The sequence below is a fragment of the Microcebus murinus genome, chromosome 1 (genome assembly GCF_040939455.1).
Source record: "Microcebus murinus isolate Inina chromosome 1, M.murinus_Inina_mat1.0, whole genome shotgun sequence".
NCBI lineage: Eukaryota > Metazoa > Chordata > Mammalia > Primates > Cheirogaleidae > Microcebus > Microcebus murinus.
Window position 1 is genome coordinate 126,985,950 of NC_134104.1, and position 17,475 is coordinate 127,003,424.

At 31.7% G+C, this 17,475-nt stretch overlaps 1 protein-coding gene across 6 annotated transcripts in view; it reads right to left on the minus strand.

The window, feature by feature from the left end:
• The window catches only part of TBC1D5 (TBC1 domain family member 5), a 529,649-nt gene that overhangs the window by 195,635 nt on the left and 316,539 nt on the right, over positions 1–17,475 (minus strand). For all 6 annotated transcript variants that reach the window (XM_020289588.2, XM_076005553.1, XM_020289677.2 and 3 more), the window contains 5 exons: positions 12,731–12,833; positions 5,763–5,851; positions 4,127–4,177; positions 3,965–4,034; positions 1,127–1,299 (listed from right to left, as the gene is read on the minus strand). In XM_020289588.2, coding sequence (XP_020145177.2) covers positions 1,127–1,299; positions 3,965–4,034; positions 4,127–4,177; positions 5,763–5,851; positions 12,731–12,833 — 486 coding nt within the window. The remainder of the gene's footprint in view (positions 1–1,126; positions 1,300–3,964; positions 4,035–4,126; positions 4,178–5,762; positions 5,852–12,730; positions 12,834–17,475) is intronic.

Below are 17,475 nucleotides of genomic sequence, written 5' to 3' on the forward strand. Positions count from 1 at the left end.
CATTTCTTCAATCATAGTTCAGGGATGCCAGAGAAGAAAAACAGCTGAGAGTTATTACTTAAAGAATCTGTGTTACAGGAGAACATAAATAGAATACTCATTTATTCTTTTTGCTGGGTTAAATAAATAGCCTCTGCTCTGGTCCTAAACTTTTGACTTGAGATTCTTTGTAATTCAAATAATGAATTCATATTTACTGAGCATCTATTATGTAATACCTCAATAATATTACCTCAATTTTTCATGTTCTACCTAATGGAGAATTAGGCTTTACAGAAATATCTACCAAGAAGTTGCCCAGCACTAGATATGAATGTTCTATTATTTCAGTATAAAGGACCCTTTTGTTGTCTATAGCATTACACAGCTAATTCATATTTACTAAAACCACTATTTTTCTAATTTGCCTACATACCTCATAAGCCACTGAAAAAATACACACATGCACACACATACACACATTTATTTAAGGAGCGACTGGCTCCCTATTCTTCTGCTATGGCATGTTACAGAAGTTAGATGGTTGAAGAAATTAATACATCATGTTCCCTAAGAGAGGTTTCCACTTTACTGATAGAAATCTACCTCTGAGGGCAGAGCAAAAGATGACTATATGATAAAATGGAAAAAACATGAACACCTTATATAATTATTTGGGTTCGGGGCTGGCCTGACGTGTGTATAACCCATGCAACTTCTTAGAATGTATGGCCTGATTTGCTGCTGCCATCTTGAAATTCTTACTAATTTTTTTTCAAAGAATCCTGCACCTTTCTTTTTCACTGGGATCTGCAAATTATGTAGCCAATCCTACACAATTATGGTTTGGAATTATGACTTTGCTGTGTGATTCGTATAAACTAAATCTAAGCCATAGCTTTTATAGCTGTAAGAAAGGGATAATACACAATTAACAGGGTTGGTGGGAGTATTAGATAATATACCATATGTGAAAGTAATAAGCACTGAGGATGGCACATAAGACCACAAAAGAGATGTGAGATAAAATTCAGCTAGAACAGTTCTTATTCTTATTTCTAGGGATCTGGGACATACAGAAATTACCATATAATTAGAAACTAACTATATAATTAGGTATAGTTGAAATTTAAACTTTAATACTTACAACCCATATATCTGTGGTGCAATTTCTAGTCTGTTCAAGTGCATGTAGAGCTCAATATCATGTTTCTTCAGCAGATGATCTTGGATCTGGTTGACTTTAGTAACAATAGCAATTGTTGGCCCTAAATCCTGTGGTCTAGCAAAGGGAATGGGAGTCATCAGTGTTTCTTTCCCCTAAAAACAGGAAAAAATGGAATATGTAATATTCTAATATGAAATGAAAAATATATCAGCATCATTCATCAGTGAGAGTTTAAACAAGAACACTTTAGTCACCTCATGACAAACACTTATATGGGAATCATATGCTGATCATCATATGGATGATTGTGCTGTGCTCATAAAGCAGTGGCTAGAAAATGGCTTCTAAATATTTTTCACCTGTATTTCCTTGACCAGTTTCTTTTGTGACATTAAGTTCTACAAGATAATTTTGGCTAGAGGTAGTCATGGCCACTACAGTCTATCTACCAGTTACTCTATGGTCAGTTTATCTGATTAGCCATGGTATATAAATGGAATATTTTGATGGAAAGCTATTTCTTGTAGCATAACCCAAATATGAAAAACAATAAATATTGTTTTACTTTGAATTCTCAAAACTGCATATATAAATAAGCTGGAAATAAAAGAAACTAGTATTGGAAAAGAGTATGTTTTTTAATTGTCCTATTAATTTAAATAGCTGAGTAAAAAGATTTTTAAACTCTCTAGATCAGAAGCACAGCTAGCTTAAAAAAACAAAATCTATGTTGGGCCATCTGCAACTTCACTTCTTGTCATCCCTTGTCTCATACTAATAGAGATGTATGACTAACTCCTTGTAATGTTTTCATGTAAACTTCAACACTCAGGTGTGATCATGTCCCCTTACATATTATGTCTGAACTTTCTTCTGTTGTTTACTTCTCAATTTCTACCTCTCTCCAATATTTGCATCTATGGCATCATTCTCTTGTGATTTTCTGCCTACCACTCGTTCTCAGTCTATTTCTCTAGCTCAAATTCTGTTTCTCAAATGTTGCTTTTTCATACAATTCTGATGATAGTTTTACTCTCTACTTACATGCTACCTCCTAAGTGACTGCAATTACACATAATGCTTCAAACAATACCCATTTTCCAAAGACTTCTTAATCTGTATTCACATCCTAGAACTCTCAAGTGCCTCCCATAAATTCAAATGTTGGCAAGAATCCTGGATTGCCACAAGGGTCTCTAATTGAGCAACCTACAACTGAGCTTATCATCTTTTGCTCAAAAACATGTTCTTCCTTTCACCATGTCCACTTCAAGCTATCATTCAATAAAAATAGCTAGTCTGCCAATTTTAGCTGCTCACTACCACTTTTATCTGTCCCCTCTTCTACAGCCCCATTGGCACAAACTGATTTGAGGCCCTTATCATTTTTTTCCTCCACACTGCTCTCACTGCCTCTAATTTAGTTTTCTTTTAAATCCATCTTCCAAAATGCAAGGTGATCTACCTGAAACAAAAATTAGATTATACTAAGTTGGACCTCCTTCCTTAAGACTTCTTATTAGCTCCCATCATTTTTGCTCAAGAAAAAAAGGCCAAATTCCTCAGCCATGTCTGCAAGACCCCTCATTAGGTGGCCAGTCTCTACTTTCATCATGCTTCCAGAGATCCTGAGTACGCCATTCTTTCACCGAAATATCCTCTCCCTCGCATCTCCACTGAGGAGCTCTCAAATCTATTTAAAGATTGGGATCAAGTACTAGGTCCTATTTCTTTACCTTCTCTGCTACCACAGCATCCTTCACTATTTCTCTCTCCTACTAAACTGTAAGATCTCTAAAAGGAAGATCATTTTTTCATCAGTGGACTGGATTTAAGGACACAAAGACAAAGAGGGCAAAGCTCTTGCCCTCACAGTCTACAGGAAAAGACTACCTAGCAAACAAATCGAATTCCACATAAGACCAGCTACTAATCAGCTGATAGAAAGATCAGGGGAAAGGAGGGGAATGTGTTAAGATAAGAGAAAACTTCCTGGAAGGGAATGAGTTAGTATAAGGGAAAACTTCGTGGAAGATTTGTCTTTCCAGAATCATTTCAAGTCTTAGAAAGAAATGCACTCCCTTTGTATTTTAATACTTTGTACAGTATGTGCCCTAGTGTCTTCAGATCCAAAGTTATAAGACCATGTTAATTTTTATGGTTCAATTATTTATGTTAATTTGTATAAACAAAAGGAAACTTCTATATTATGGTTACCTATTATTAATATAAAAACAATATATCCAAGACATCTTTTTCTGATTTTATAATATCTAGTACACTCTTATGATAGAATGCTTTAATTTAAAAAAAATTCAAATTTTTCAATAATTTGAACCCCTTCAAATAAATTGCTTTGTACTGATATTAACTTTAAAATATTTTTTTTAAATTCATGTTAATTATAAGATACCATTCATATTCAAAAGATATTGTTTACTCTGAAGCCAAATTTCCTTAAAAATCTATTTGATACAGATTTTAGCTATGAACTTTATAGCAACAACTCAGTAGGGTAGCAATAGAAATTTACATAATTTTATAACTAAGTAGTTATATTGCTTGATTAACATATATACATATAAAGAAAAGTTTCTCTTTACCTATATAAAATTTTTATTTTGCCTTTGTATATATGTCAATATAATTAAAAATATACTTAGATCCCAGGTTCAATCTTATTCCATAGGTATTTTCATATGTTTATTCTGGTTATTGCAACAATGACTATAAATTATTCTCTCACTACATGTTGTTATTTACTGAAATCATTTATTTCCTCAAATATACTGAAAGGATCTGTACTGTAAGATTTACCTTTTGACCATCATGCTCAAAAGTTGAAAACCAAGGTTCAGCAGTTTCCATAAGTTGTGAGAACATCGCACTAAAAATTAGAAAATAATATAATGCTTTGTTTACCTTTCATTAAAGTAACAATGGTATAAAAAATAAAAATAACAAAGTTTTTATACTTACTAGGCATCATGTTCCAGATATTCAGGGTCCAAGAGAGTTTTCATTTCCTCACTTAAAAAAAAGCAATACAAGCAATCAAAATGCGTAATGTTTTAATAATTAGAGCAGACACAGAGTTTGCCTTACTCTATACTCATAAAATAACATTCATACCATGTGCAAATAAAAAAAATTAGCTCTTTTTAATGAAAACAGCAACTCCATCAACAAATGATATCCTTTCTATAAAGATCAAATTAGCTGTCTTGTGTGCATCACAATGAAGTAACTGACTATTCCAAATAAATACAGAATGTAACAATATATTCCTTGACTAGAATGTTTGATCTAGAATGTTTGATCTAGAATCATTGATTACTCTATAATCTATCACTTATCTAAAACAAGACCAAAAATATATATAGTTATTGGTCCAATATGTAATATAAAAACATCATTTTCTTTAAATGACATTTATTTTTATTTTAATATCAATTAATCAATGACAGTACTTTTTACAAATTTATTTTACTGTTATTTTTACTTTTTAATGAATTGAAACAAGTGAAAAAGCATGTCCAACTCACTTAAAAACAATTTTCAATCATCTATACTGTCCTTTAAATTACATTCTACATGCACATGTTTTGTTTTTTTAGATCTCCTGAAGCATTCATGCATATATTCCAAAAAAAAAAAAAAAAAAACCAAAAACCTAAACTGGCATGAAAACATGATCCCAATACTAACTTCATCTTTGTATTTTAGAATAACTGAAGTAAAGTCAATTAAGATATGGTTATTCTTGTGAAGATCCAATAAACTCAGTAAAATTAGAAAAACTTTAAAAAACTTAAAAATACTAAATTATAAACTAGTAGACAAAAGTTAATTTAACAAAAGCTGAAATATATGCTCAGCAAATAGGATAGCTATATTTGATTAATACAGATCTTATAGTTAGACTTCTGAAATATTATCTGCTAGTTTCCCATTTACTACATATAGAGGGGCTAGCCTATGGAATATTCCCGATACAGCCTTACAATTGTACAACCCTCCATTCCTAAAATGCTTCTTGGTTGCCTCTCTGGCCCATTAGCTAGGGTATCTTAAGTAAATGAACTCTAACAGTTAACCTAAGTTAAATCAAATTACCAAAGTTATTTGCAGGAAAGAGTAAATGAATGCATTTCAAAAAATATGAGAAACCACTTTATTTATTACAAACACAGGTTCTTTGTAGCTCTGATCCCTTGTTTATGAACAAAACTGAGTCAAATCTGGTAAGGAGAAATTATCTTTCAAAGTTCTCATTCAGCTTGTAGTGAAAAATGGGTCATTAAATGATGGCATATATGAATATTATCAATCATTAGCTCTTTTGTCATTACAACAAAAATTTCCTCTTCTTGATCCATTAGTTAGTTATATGTCTTCTTTTCCTATAGACAATAGATTTCATTTATGATGCCAACTTTGCCCCATAGCTAACTGACATTAGAACTATTAAGTGGAATCCACAATTAGCCACATGAAACATAATCAAATGTTTATAACTTATAAACTTAGAAGTAACTTCAATTTAAAAGATTTTGAAGTAAAAAAGATTACAGTGGAGGCTGCAAAAACATATGGAGCTCATATAAAAACTTGCCTGGCCTGTGCAGACTCACTGGCATGTAGGAAAGCTTGCTGGTCACAGTGAAGGATAAAGACTATAGGTGCTAACAGCTCGTGCATGCCCTAAAACAAAAGAGCAAGAAAAATGAAAGTGGATACTGACAGTACATTAGCAAAGACTATAAGCTCAGTTAAATGCTTCTTCAACTGATCCCCCCCCACCATTTCCATATTATACAGAAAAACATAAAAATGGAAACCTATAAAATAAGATTTTTATCTACTTTTAGAATTTTATTCCAATTCAACCATAGCAGGTATTCTTCTTTAAAACATGGTGAGCAGTTCACTTTTAAATGACATGACAAACAATAAATTGGCATGGTAGACAACCTTGCACCTGTCAGTTGCCTCAAGATCTGTACTCATAAATATGAATTTCATTTATGCAAATTATAATCATGAACTACAGTGTAAAGATCTGCAGAAAGAAGGGCAACTAAGAACTGTAGACCTAAGGAAATTATATCCAATGTTTTCATTATATAATGGCTCAAAATTAGGATGTCTGTAGATTTAGGAAGAGCTGAAGTAAGCTAGCTAGAAATGTTGGATAATAAAAGAAACCACCTTTAGTAGGTATGACAGAAAATAAAGTTTTTAAAATATGATTTTCAACATGTTTAATCAGAAAACTACCATAATTTTTTCCTATCTACTTCAACTATAAGATTAATTTTAAATTTATTTAATGATTTTAATACAAATTTTCCTCTTATATTGGAGTTCACCAAGAATAGGCATAGAAACAAAAAAGTATCTTATTAGTTGCTAAGCTGTCTTTAAAAAGGTATTACAAAAATCCATTATTTAGCCATTATTGTGGGGACATAAGGTATTCCGCATTAGTGACTAGCCTTGCTAATCAAAATATTTTCCTCTTTAAGCATCAAAAAACATATTTTAGCAAGTTAAAATAGATTATAATCTTTCCTGTCTCTTAAAGTAAGCACATTACCACTTTCCTTTTGCTTCATAACTAAGAATGCTTTACTAAAGAAAGACAAGAGAAAATGCCATCTTATAGAGGAAATAAAAATAAAATACGAGAGAGTACAGAGGAGAGAAATTTTTTACTGGTGGAATTAGAGGAGGCTTCCTGTAATGGACAGTCATATAGCCCTCTGCATAGTCTAGCAGTACTGTGCTCTTTTTAGGAAGCCAGCTCTTATCACAAAGATAACATGCAAGTAAACTTTATTTATAAGTTACTCGCCTTGAATTAAAATAACGTAATTGTATTTTTACAAAGTAATTTATAATTCATTGACAATTCACTTATAATTTAGGAAACAGTAGCATACATCACTTCAATTTTTATAGGTAACTACCTCCTTATTAAACAAACCTCGAAAAGAATATTCCTTTAGATGAACATGATAGATATCTAAAAAATGATATTAAGTGTTGCGGTCTGTGATTTAAAAATCATCATATAGGGTTTATTCTCTTAGAATAAACTCAACTTATTCCAAAAAGAAAGTGCCATAATTTTAACTATTGGGGTTGGGGGAGGGAAGAAGGAAGGAAGGAATGAAGGCTGGCCAGCCAAAAAGCAAAAGAAAGAAATAAATTAAAAACTCTAATAGATAGCCTTGTGGTGGTCTTTTTGCCTATTTCTGATGACTTCTTTAGGATAAAGTCCTTATAAGTAGAATTTCTGGTTAATGGGATAAAGATATTTATTAAAGTCCCTGATGTATACCATTAAGCTTGTCTTCCAGAAAGAGTTCCCTCACTGCAGAACATAAAAATCCCCCTGACCCATTGTCACCTATAGTTCTTTTTTATAAATCTTGACAAATTTCTCAAACTGTCATTATTATTTATTTAAATGTTAGTAAGATTGAAGTCAAAAATTCTATTGGCCATTTTTAATGAGTTGTCCATTTCCTCCTGATAAAGTGTTGCCTTTCCCCAATAATTAATAGGTATTTACCAATTAAAGATATCAACTCTTTACCATTTTTGTTACAAATATTTTCCTGTGTTCACAATTTGTCTTTTAATTTTGATTACTATGATATCTTACATCATACTGACATTATACACTTTAAAATAGCCAATACAATCATTCTTCGTATTTTCTTTTTTTGCTTTCATGCCTAAAAAGGCTTTCTTCATACTGAGATTAGTTAAGAATATAGTTTCCTTTTTTCAATTAATTCTTCAACCAATTGATATTAGTTTAATTTCTGCCATGAAGTAAATATGTATTTTTCCTCCTAAACAGTTAAACTAATTTACTGAATAATCAATCTTCAATAAATTTAATATATTCAATAAGCTGAATAACCTATATTCTCCCAAGAGTTCTGACATGCCATCTGTACTAAAAGCTGAATATTTAGCTTATATTTTTTTCCATGATTTTACTGGTATTCCATTGGTTTGTATACTCTTAACAAGATCTGTACTATTATAAAGACTTGACCTTTAAAATACTTAATGTTCCATATTTTCTACTTTTTTTTCTAAAATTATCTTACCTATTCTAACTTAATTTTTTCTTCCAGGTTATTTCAGTATCAGATAGGTCACAGAAAATGCTAAACAAAACACTGAAATTTTTATTGATACTACATTAAAAATTTACTAGAGGAAAATATTTTTAAGAAGCACCAATTTCCTGATCCAAAAATTTGCAGAACTGCATAGTTCTTGTTAGGTTTATTACTAGGTTTTCTTTGTTTGTTGTTAGTGGCAATCTTTTGAAAGGGTCGTTTTCCCCTGCGATATATTTTCTAACTAATTATGGCTACTTTAATAAGAAAGAGTTCTTGTCTAAATGCATCTTTCCACCTTCTTTAAATGTTCTCTTTTCTCTAGTTTTTGTGACACTATTCTCTCTAGATTCTCCATTTGTTTAAGGATCAGTCATCATTCCCCTATGGCAAAAACTATTAAATACCTATAAGTGCTGCAGACACAAAAGTGAATGTAGTGGGCAAGTTCCTAAACTTGACAGAGTTTGCAGTCTAGAAAGAGAGAAACACAGTAATAAAATGAGCACAGAAATGACTATGCCAGAGTCCTACCACATATGCAGGGGATACAATTCAAGACCCTCCCAGTAGATGCCTAAAACTGTGGATAATACCAAACCCTATGCATACTATGTTTTTTCTATACTTATGTGACTATGATAAAGTTTAATTTGTAAATTAGGCACACTAAGAGATTAACAACTACAAATAAAATAAAATAATTATCATAATATGCTGCAGTAAAAGTTATACAAATGTGTTTTCTCTCTCACAATATCTTATTGTACTCTACCCATCTATTTTCAGACCATGGTTGACCATGGGTAACTGAAACCACAGAGACTGAAACTGTAGGTGAGGGTGGACCACTGTACAGTCATAATCTACAGTAAGTGGTGTGTGTATATGTATTAATATAAACCTGTATATATATGAATCCAGATCCTACCATAGGCCCAGCACAAAGAAAGTACTCACTACACATAGATTTATTGAAATACCTACCACTTAATAAATCAACATATTGAAAAAACTGAACTACATATAAAAATAGCATTAAATCATATTTCAAATCCATAAATAAAGGTGTTCTTTGAAGAATGGAAATTAAGAGTCGTCTGAATACTATTAAGACAATCTTTCACAAGTTTAGACTTTCATCTAAACTAGAGATATTTTTTCAAATACCTGAAAGAGACTGTTAGTTTTGCTCTCAATTCTAGACCAGAAAAATCTCATTAATAATTGTAAGTGGCAAGTATAAGTATATAGACATCCTTAAAAGAAAAAAGAAATATCCAGAAAGAATAATCATGAATTCAACATGCTTTAAATTTGACAAAGCAAAATAAAAAATGTATTTTCAGTATACTTCTTGGTTCCCAAAATGTGTATTTTTTGCTTCCACCTATATTGTCAGCATTTCTGCAAGCTTTTATCCCTGCTAGATTGTTAGTAGTCACTGCACTCCAAGCTCATGCCAGTTGAATAAAGGTAACAAAGTTTTCTTCATCAACAGCCTGTAGGCTCACAAAATTGAACCTGTTCTTTTATCTGACTGTGTTCATTTAGCCCACCAAGCAGTCTTTATTAAAGCTGAGGCATCAGGCAGTCAAAGTTCATTAATACCATTTATATAATCTCTGCAATTTCAATTAACTCAGCAAGACATTCTACTACATGATAACAGTCTCATTAATTCAATAAAATCCCATAACTATTAACAATATGGTCGATGTTAAACGGGGTGTCACCTAGTACAAAATAATAGCTTTAACAGCTTGTGATGAACTCAAGGTTTTTTTTTCTAAATTTGATCTGGCTAAATATTCTGTCCTTCTATAGCAAGGTATTATTTCTCTGTAAAAAAAAAATCTATAGGATTTTAAACATCTACAGGGAGTAATTAAGTATTTTTAAGTAATACATAAGAGTAAGCTAATAATACTTGTTATCCCATATTTGATGGAATTTGTCTAAATTATTAAGAATCTGATCTTCCATATTGCTGAGTAGTCAGTTTTCCATACAAATTCAGTGGGCCACATATATCACAAATAGTGGAGTATGTAGTTATTGTGTTTTTGTTCCTCGCCTACGAAACTTATTTTCATTATTGCCTAAGACTTCTTTAATGTGATTTTTTTTTCTTTCTCTAAAGAAAAACAGGAAAACAGATGTGTACATTGTGATAATTTTATCCTGACATTATTCACTATCATCAAATCTTTTACTGTGAAGTATTTTCAAATATTTGAAAGAGAGGGAACAAGGAGATAGCCTTTACAACAAAAGCCAACATAGTGAGAAGAGAGCAGAAAAATAAAAAAAACCTGGATCCTTGATGAAGATTCTGAGCTACTGAACTAACTAATGCTGTAGAAGCATTTACCCCCAGACTTCGTGCTATGTGTGTTAATAACACCCTTACAGTTAAGCCATTTTGAATGGAGCCTTCTGTTATTTGCTTCCAAAAGAATTCTATACTAACACAGATTTTTTTTTCTCCCAGTCTCCTTTTCGTGTTTGTTTGTTTTTGGTTTTTTGACATCGTATTTGACTTCTAGATAGCCTACCTTGCTTGCAAAAGCCATTTCTATCCTGAGATTACACAGAAGTTCTCCTAAATCTTCTTCTAGTATTTTTATATACTTTTAGTTTTTACATTTATATCTTTACTCCATCTGGAATTTATTCCCCAATGAAGGTATAATTTAATCTTTTTTCCAGATGGAAAGCCAAATATAGCAAGTCAATATTCTTTTCCCTATTTTATCATATTAAGATCCTATATATAATTGGACCTTTTCGTATAGTTCCACTGATCTATTGGTCGATTCTCATAGTATCATTACAATAGTTTGATCACAGAACATTTACAGAAATATTACTATCTCCCTTTGCCATTCTCCCTCTCCCACAAATTCTGTGGAAACTCCAAAACACTTAATAATTATAATGATGATAATAATAATAATAACTGCAACTACCAACATGAACCATTGCTGATCACTTAGCTTTATAAAAGTAAATACTATTGTTGCCCTCATTTTACAGATAATGAAACTAAGGATTAGAAAAGTAAAGTAAGTAAATATTCTAAGATTATGCAGTTAGGAAATGGTAGAGCTAAGATTCAAATAAAGGGAGTTGAGTCTAGATCCAGTGCTTTTAACAACTGAGCTAAATTATCTCCTTTAAAATAACTATAAAGTTTTAGGCACTAAATTTAAAATAACTGCATCTAGTTTTTGAAAAAGCACATATCTCATTTAGATTATTACTGGAATGACAATACATTTATATATTAGTTTGGAAACAGGTAGTGTTTTTACTTAACGTTTTCTCATCCAAAAACATGCTATCATTTTCTTTCTATTTATTCAATTTTTGCTTTATGTCCTTCAATAACATTTATAGTTTTCTTCATATAGCTTTTATATCTTTTATTATTAAGTTTATTTCTAGATATTTTACGGTTTTGGTTGCCATTATGAATGGGATATATTTTTTCACTTCCAATTCTAAAAAGCTATTGTTAACATGTAACTAATATAAAGACATATTACTAATATAAAAAATAAGATAAAATTTATGTATCCTATAATAAATGTATTACTTAGTATAATTGTAATATGACTTGGTTTACTGTCTTTAAATCTATTAAATTTATTTCAAATTAAATATATTGCTTTTGTCATAAGTGTTTTCTATTATATTAAATCGAAGTTCAGTGGTCATCAAATAGAGATATATGTTATAAATTTTGAATATTAGAGAACTTATGAATTTAGTTTGAATTCCTACTTAATATACATTTGGAGTAATACATAAAAATATCCAAGTGTGTGTGTTTTTATTGGAATACCATAAACTTAAACAGAAAATCTAGATATATCTTAATATATTAAATAATTTATAATTTATTAAAGTAAAACAGTCCAATAATCTGCTTTGCATTAGTAGCAAGATGAGTCAATAACAGAATCACAAAGAAACTAAATATAAATTTCAAAAAATTTAAAGGAAACTTACTGAATATCTGTTACTGGTAAGTTTTAAAGAGTAATGATATACTTGATTATTTTTTACATGACATGTCACATTTTTATAAATGCCGTACTTAAAAATAACATTTATACATACAACTCTGAAAAGTTTTATTACTAGATTGGCTTCAAAGATGCTGTTTATAAACAAACTCACAAGAGTTGAAAGAAAAGATTGAACACCTTATAGAAGACAATTTGGTGGAATGTCTTATAATGAGGAAGAAGCATATGTGCTTCAATGAGCTTACTTTTCCCACCATGCAACTGACAAGCAGCTCTCTGATTGCTTTAGCATTATGATACAACTTTGGATACAATAAAGGCTACATTATTGCTCTATCATTTGTCAAGCTGTATAGAAAATTTTCAGTCAATGGATGCCACCTGTAAGATATTTTCATTACCTGTTTATAAAGCAACTGCTCGTTTTCTCTAGCATAACAGAAAAGAACATCTGTAAGAATTTTTCTCACATTTTCTTCTTGGAAAAACTGCATTTCAGGAAACCTGCAAAAAAGGAAACAAAGGAATGAAACTCACTAATACAGGTTCAAGGATTACCCTAAAACTCTCATCTCTAAGAGATGCCAAGGGCTGCTTCAGGTTTTAGAACAAGTCTGCATTTGTCATGCAACTTATGCTACTGGTGGGATGAAAAAGGGGTGAGGAAAAGGGAAATGATTATATCCCAGAGGTAAATGACACCTTTCAACATCTAAACATCTCATATTTCCTCACGTACTTCATCCATGTGTGAACACGTATAATAATTTTTAAGCAAAATGAATTATTGCCCATCTGTTTGGGAGCAAGGTTTGCTTTGTTTCAGCTCATTTGATTTGTAGAACTAGAAGGTGATTTTGTAAAAGTACCAACTATTTCAAAACATCACTATCATTGATTTTTCTTGACATAAAATATCAGTATTTCAATTATTATATTATATATGACCATACTATCCACTTCATCATATTAAAATGTAGACTTCAAATGGAACAAATGCTCTCTAGTTCAAAAACTCTACCAGGTGCTTTGAGGTAATGTGAAATAGAAAAAGAGCAGGGAATCTGCTTGAAAGGAGTATAAACTGTTGTTTATAATGCAAGAATATATAACTGCAAGAACCCAAAGTGCAAACACATAGCAATGCAATACACACTGACTATGTAAAGGCAGAGGGAATGTCATGGAGGAGTGAACAGTCAACTGGGTTCAATTAGAAGGTTTGAATAAGAATTTTTAGAAGAGGAATATGGAACATCAGCGCAGAAGGTAACCAAACCAGAAGGAAAGATGTGAAGGCACAGAAGGCAATGAGTGTTTCAAGTGTGCAGCACAGCAAGGTAATTAGTAATCAGAGAGAAAAGAGAATTCCATGAAGTACTGACAGTTGGGAGCAAGACAGTGGGACAGAAGAAAAGGTGGGGCAAGTCTGGAAACAGCTTTGAATGCTGAATTTACAACTAAAGAAACAACACAGTGAATCTACATTTTTGAATAGGGAAGTGATAATGAAAACAGTATGTGAGTAACTCTAAGTAGGAATAAGCCTGAAAGAGTAGAACTTACAGGAAGGATATAAGAATGCATTACAATGACAAGATATTAAAAAATTCCAAACTCTAGTACAAAAAGCCTGTGTTCAATTCATGTTGCATAATTTCTAGCTAGTTAATCTTGAGCAAATGACTGCTTAACTGCCTCATCCATTGAGCAGAGAGAACAATACTGAATTGGTGATCAAGATGAGACTATGTGAAAGCACCAAGTGTAGTACATGACAAGTAATAGATATTTAGGAATACAGGTCATTATTAGTACTTGAGTAACAGTACTTTGGGTGATAAAGATGTGGATTAGGTGGCTCTGGAACTAGAAAATAAGAGAAAACATAAGAGACTGAAGAGGAAGATGACCTACAGCATGGAGTCATGGGGCATTATTGAAACAGAAAAATATTTCTTAATAAGAGTCTTTTAAAGAGCAATAATGGCTGTATTAATTCATATTATAATGGTTTGCTGCCTCCTATTTCTGGAGACCTCAGCTGTTTTATGTTTCACTCTGATCCTCTGTTGGCTTCCTATGAGAGTTATAACTTTCCCTCCAGTCCAGACTAGGATTTTCAGTGAACTATGCTACAGATTTGTGAAGCATCTTTTTTTCTGGTCCTAATTTTAAAAATAGATTAAGGCCTATTTCATCTTCATCTATTCATTTAACTTTTTCTTACAACTGCTGTTGATATGGCAATTGTCCCCAGACATAGATATTTGATCTTTTCTGTAGCAGCAAGGATGCATCCCTTTTGCGGGCTGGTAAACAACCTAAGGACCTGAGCAAGATTACTGCACATCTCTGCATAAATCTTAATGTGATCCTCTAGTCAGTCCCTATCCAGGCATAGGAGTTTGAGTAGGGGTGGCACGAGAGACTTCCAGACATGGAAGTTCAAATAGGGGTGGCACAACTGACGTTTCCTAAAGAAGAGAAAAATTAACCTCAAAGTAGATTCTCAGTAGGGATAACATGTCGTGGAAGCCAAAGAAGTTCCAGAAAGATGTCAAATGCACTAAAAGTTGGAAAGAAACACAAAAATTTATTAATTGACTAATTTGGGACAAAAGAAAGTTGTTAAAGCCCTTAGAAAGTCAAATATTCAAATTAATCAAGATGAAACAGAGATAAGTAGTTAGTAAAATAAACTGCTGTAGAGAAATTTCTTGGGTAAACATTGCCATTAAGGTAAGAATAGAATAATCCTTTTGAGAGGTGAAATTTTCTCCTCCTCTTCCTCATTATGTCTTAAATTTAGCCCTGTCATTAAGTTGGCTTCATGTCTAAAGATTTGGCTCACCTGGCTTAATGATTATGTGTGTCCCCTTCTTTACCTATCCTTTGGAAATTTATATGTACATCGGCACAACCGAATTCTGTAGAGCTGTTGCAATCTGAATGGTTTTTGGAAGAAAGTACTACTAAAAACTGCTACCTGCACGTTGCAACAAATATCCATGAACTATATAATAAGAGTTTAATACTTAAATACTATAAATGTAAATTATACTGTATACCAATTCATGGTTTCATTTAAATGCACACTAACCACTTGCAAGATTAAAAACTAGAGATCTAGAAGAATTAAATTGCAGGTAGATAATTTAAATTGCCCACTTTTAGTAAACACCCAATCAACTGAAAACATGTATTAGGCAGATATAGCATATCTATGCAATAGCACACCATCTACAATTCTACTCTACAATGCTGAAGTGCTAATCTGTGAAGTTTCATCATACTCTCTTTTTTAGAAAAATATGATGTTTTCTCTAAATTCTGATGAAGAATCCATTGCATCAAGTAAGTAAGGTAGAAAGACAAAACCTCTGAAAAAGAAGTAAAACTTTATGCTATTTCAGAGGTTGGAAAAAGAACTGAAATTTCAGAGAAGTTTTGAGCTGAAAGAGTCTTTGGAGATAATCCAGCCCAACTCAGAGATTAACAGGCAAAGAAACTGAAGCACAGAAAAATTAATACCTGTGCCAATGTATCTGGATAGTTAGCAGAACAGCAGTACTTTCCAACTGTTTCCCTAATCAGTTATAAATGAATCAGAGAAATGCATTTAGGTAAAATTCCTTGACTTTATATTTATGCAGAAGAACCGAGCTCAGAAGGTTGATGAATATACCTGAACAATAACATATTTCGTATAAAAATACTTGATTGTCATATTACCAGGATTCAATCCAGAAGATGTTACATTTATGTGAATCAGAAATGAGAGAGAAAAGCACAGTGAGTAGCATTTCTAGGAATAGTAATAATCAGTTTTTAATGATATGTTGTAAGCTTCAGAATAGTTTGCGTGCCACCCATTACACTAGTCTAGCCTTTTTTACCCATGCCAGCTGGTGTTGTTTCAGGATAGGTAAAGTAATTTGAATATCAGTCTAGCCCAAAAATCACTAGAAAGGCAAATCTGTTTTTGAAACAGTAATAAAAAACAGAATATTGACCCACACTGGATTCGACAATCATTCAGATTTTGAAAAATCAACAATGACTCCATAGTCTCACACAAAAAAAGAAAGAAATGGTACTAATTTCAGAAAAGATAGTGAAGGAAAAATGTTAGAATGAAAACGGTAGAAGTTCATAATTCATTCAAGCCAAAATATCTGAAAGGGAAAAAAAAAAGGGAAAAAAAATCACACTAAATAAAGATGGGATACAAATTTTTTTATTATCAGAAAATGAAAGCCTAAGAGAGGTTATTTCTGCACTTGGCCAGAAAATAAAAGTTGACATGTAATATAGGTAAGGGTAAAACTCTAAAAATAGAGATCAACAGCAAAGAGGAAAGTCAGTATTCTATGATGAAATTTAGAATAGAAGAGCCTAAAATTTTTACTTTATGGAAAAGGGTGGTATCTCAGTTTCAACTTATTTGATCAATATTTAAAATATAGAAGTTTCTCTCTAAGATGTGTGAAGAAACTAGCTGTAAATAAATTTTACATAGTGCAAAGTAACAAGAGCTATCATAAAAGCTTAGTGTATTAGTTGTGTTTTCTGTCTCGAAATAAACCAAAACTAATAGGCAATATAGTTTTATTATAACTTTTAAAAATCTTTTATTATAGAAAATTCAAACGTTTATAAAGAGATGATAGTAGACTGAACCTCAATCCATTTATCACCTAACTTCTCACTAATCAATTCTCCTCCTCCTCCAATATTGCATTACTTTGAAATGAACCCCAAACATCACTGTATCTATGAATATTGCAATATGAATCTCTAAAAGACAGTTTTTAAAAACTGTGCCATTGTAACATTACTACTAATAAAAATAATCCACTAACTTAAACATCTAGTGTTCAAATTTCTGAGTCCAAATTGTTTACACTTTGTCCAAGATCCAAGAAATTTGTCCATATTGCAATTTGATATGTCTCTTAACATTCTTTATTTTATAGATTTGTCCTTCCTCTCATTTGTTTTTTCTTGCAAAGTATTTTTCAAAGAAATCAGATTCTTTATCCTGTAAATTTCCCACATTCTGAATTTTACTTATTGCACCCTTACTGTGTTATTTAACACATTTCTTTTCCCCCTGCATTTCCTATCAGCTGATAGAGCCAGA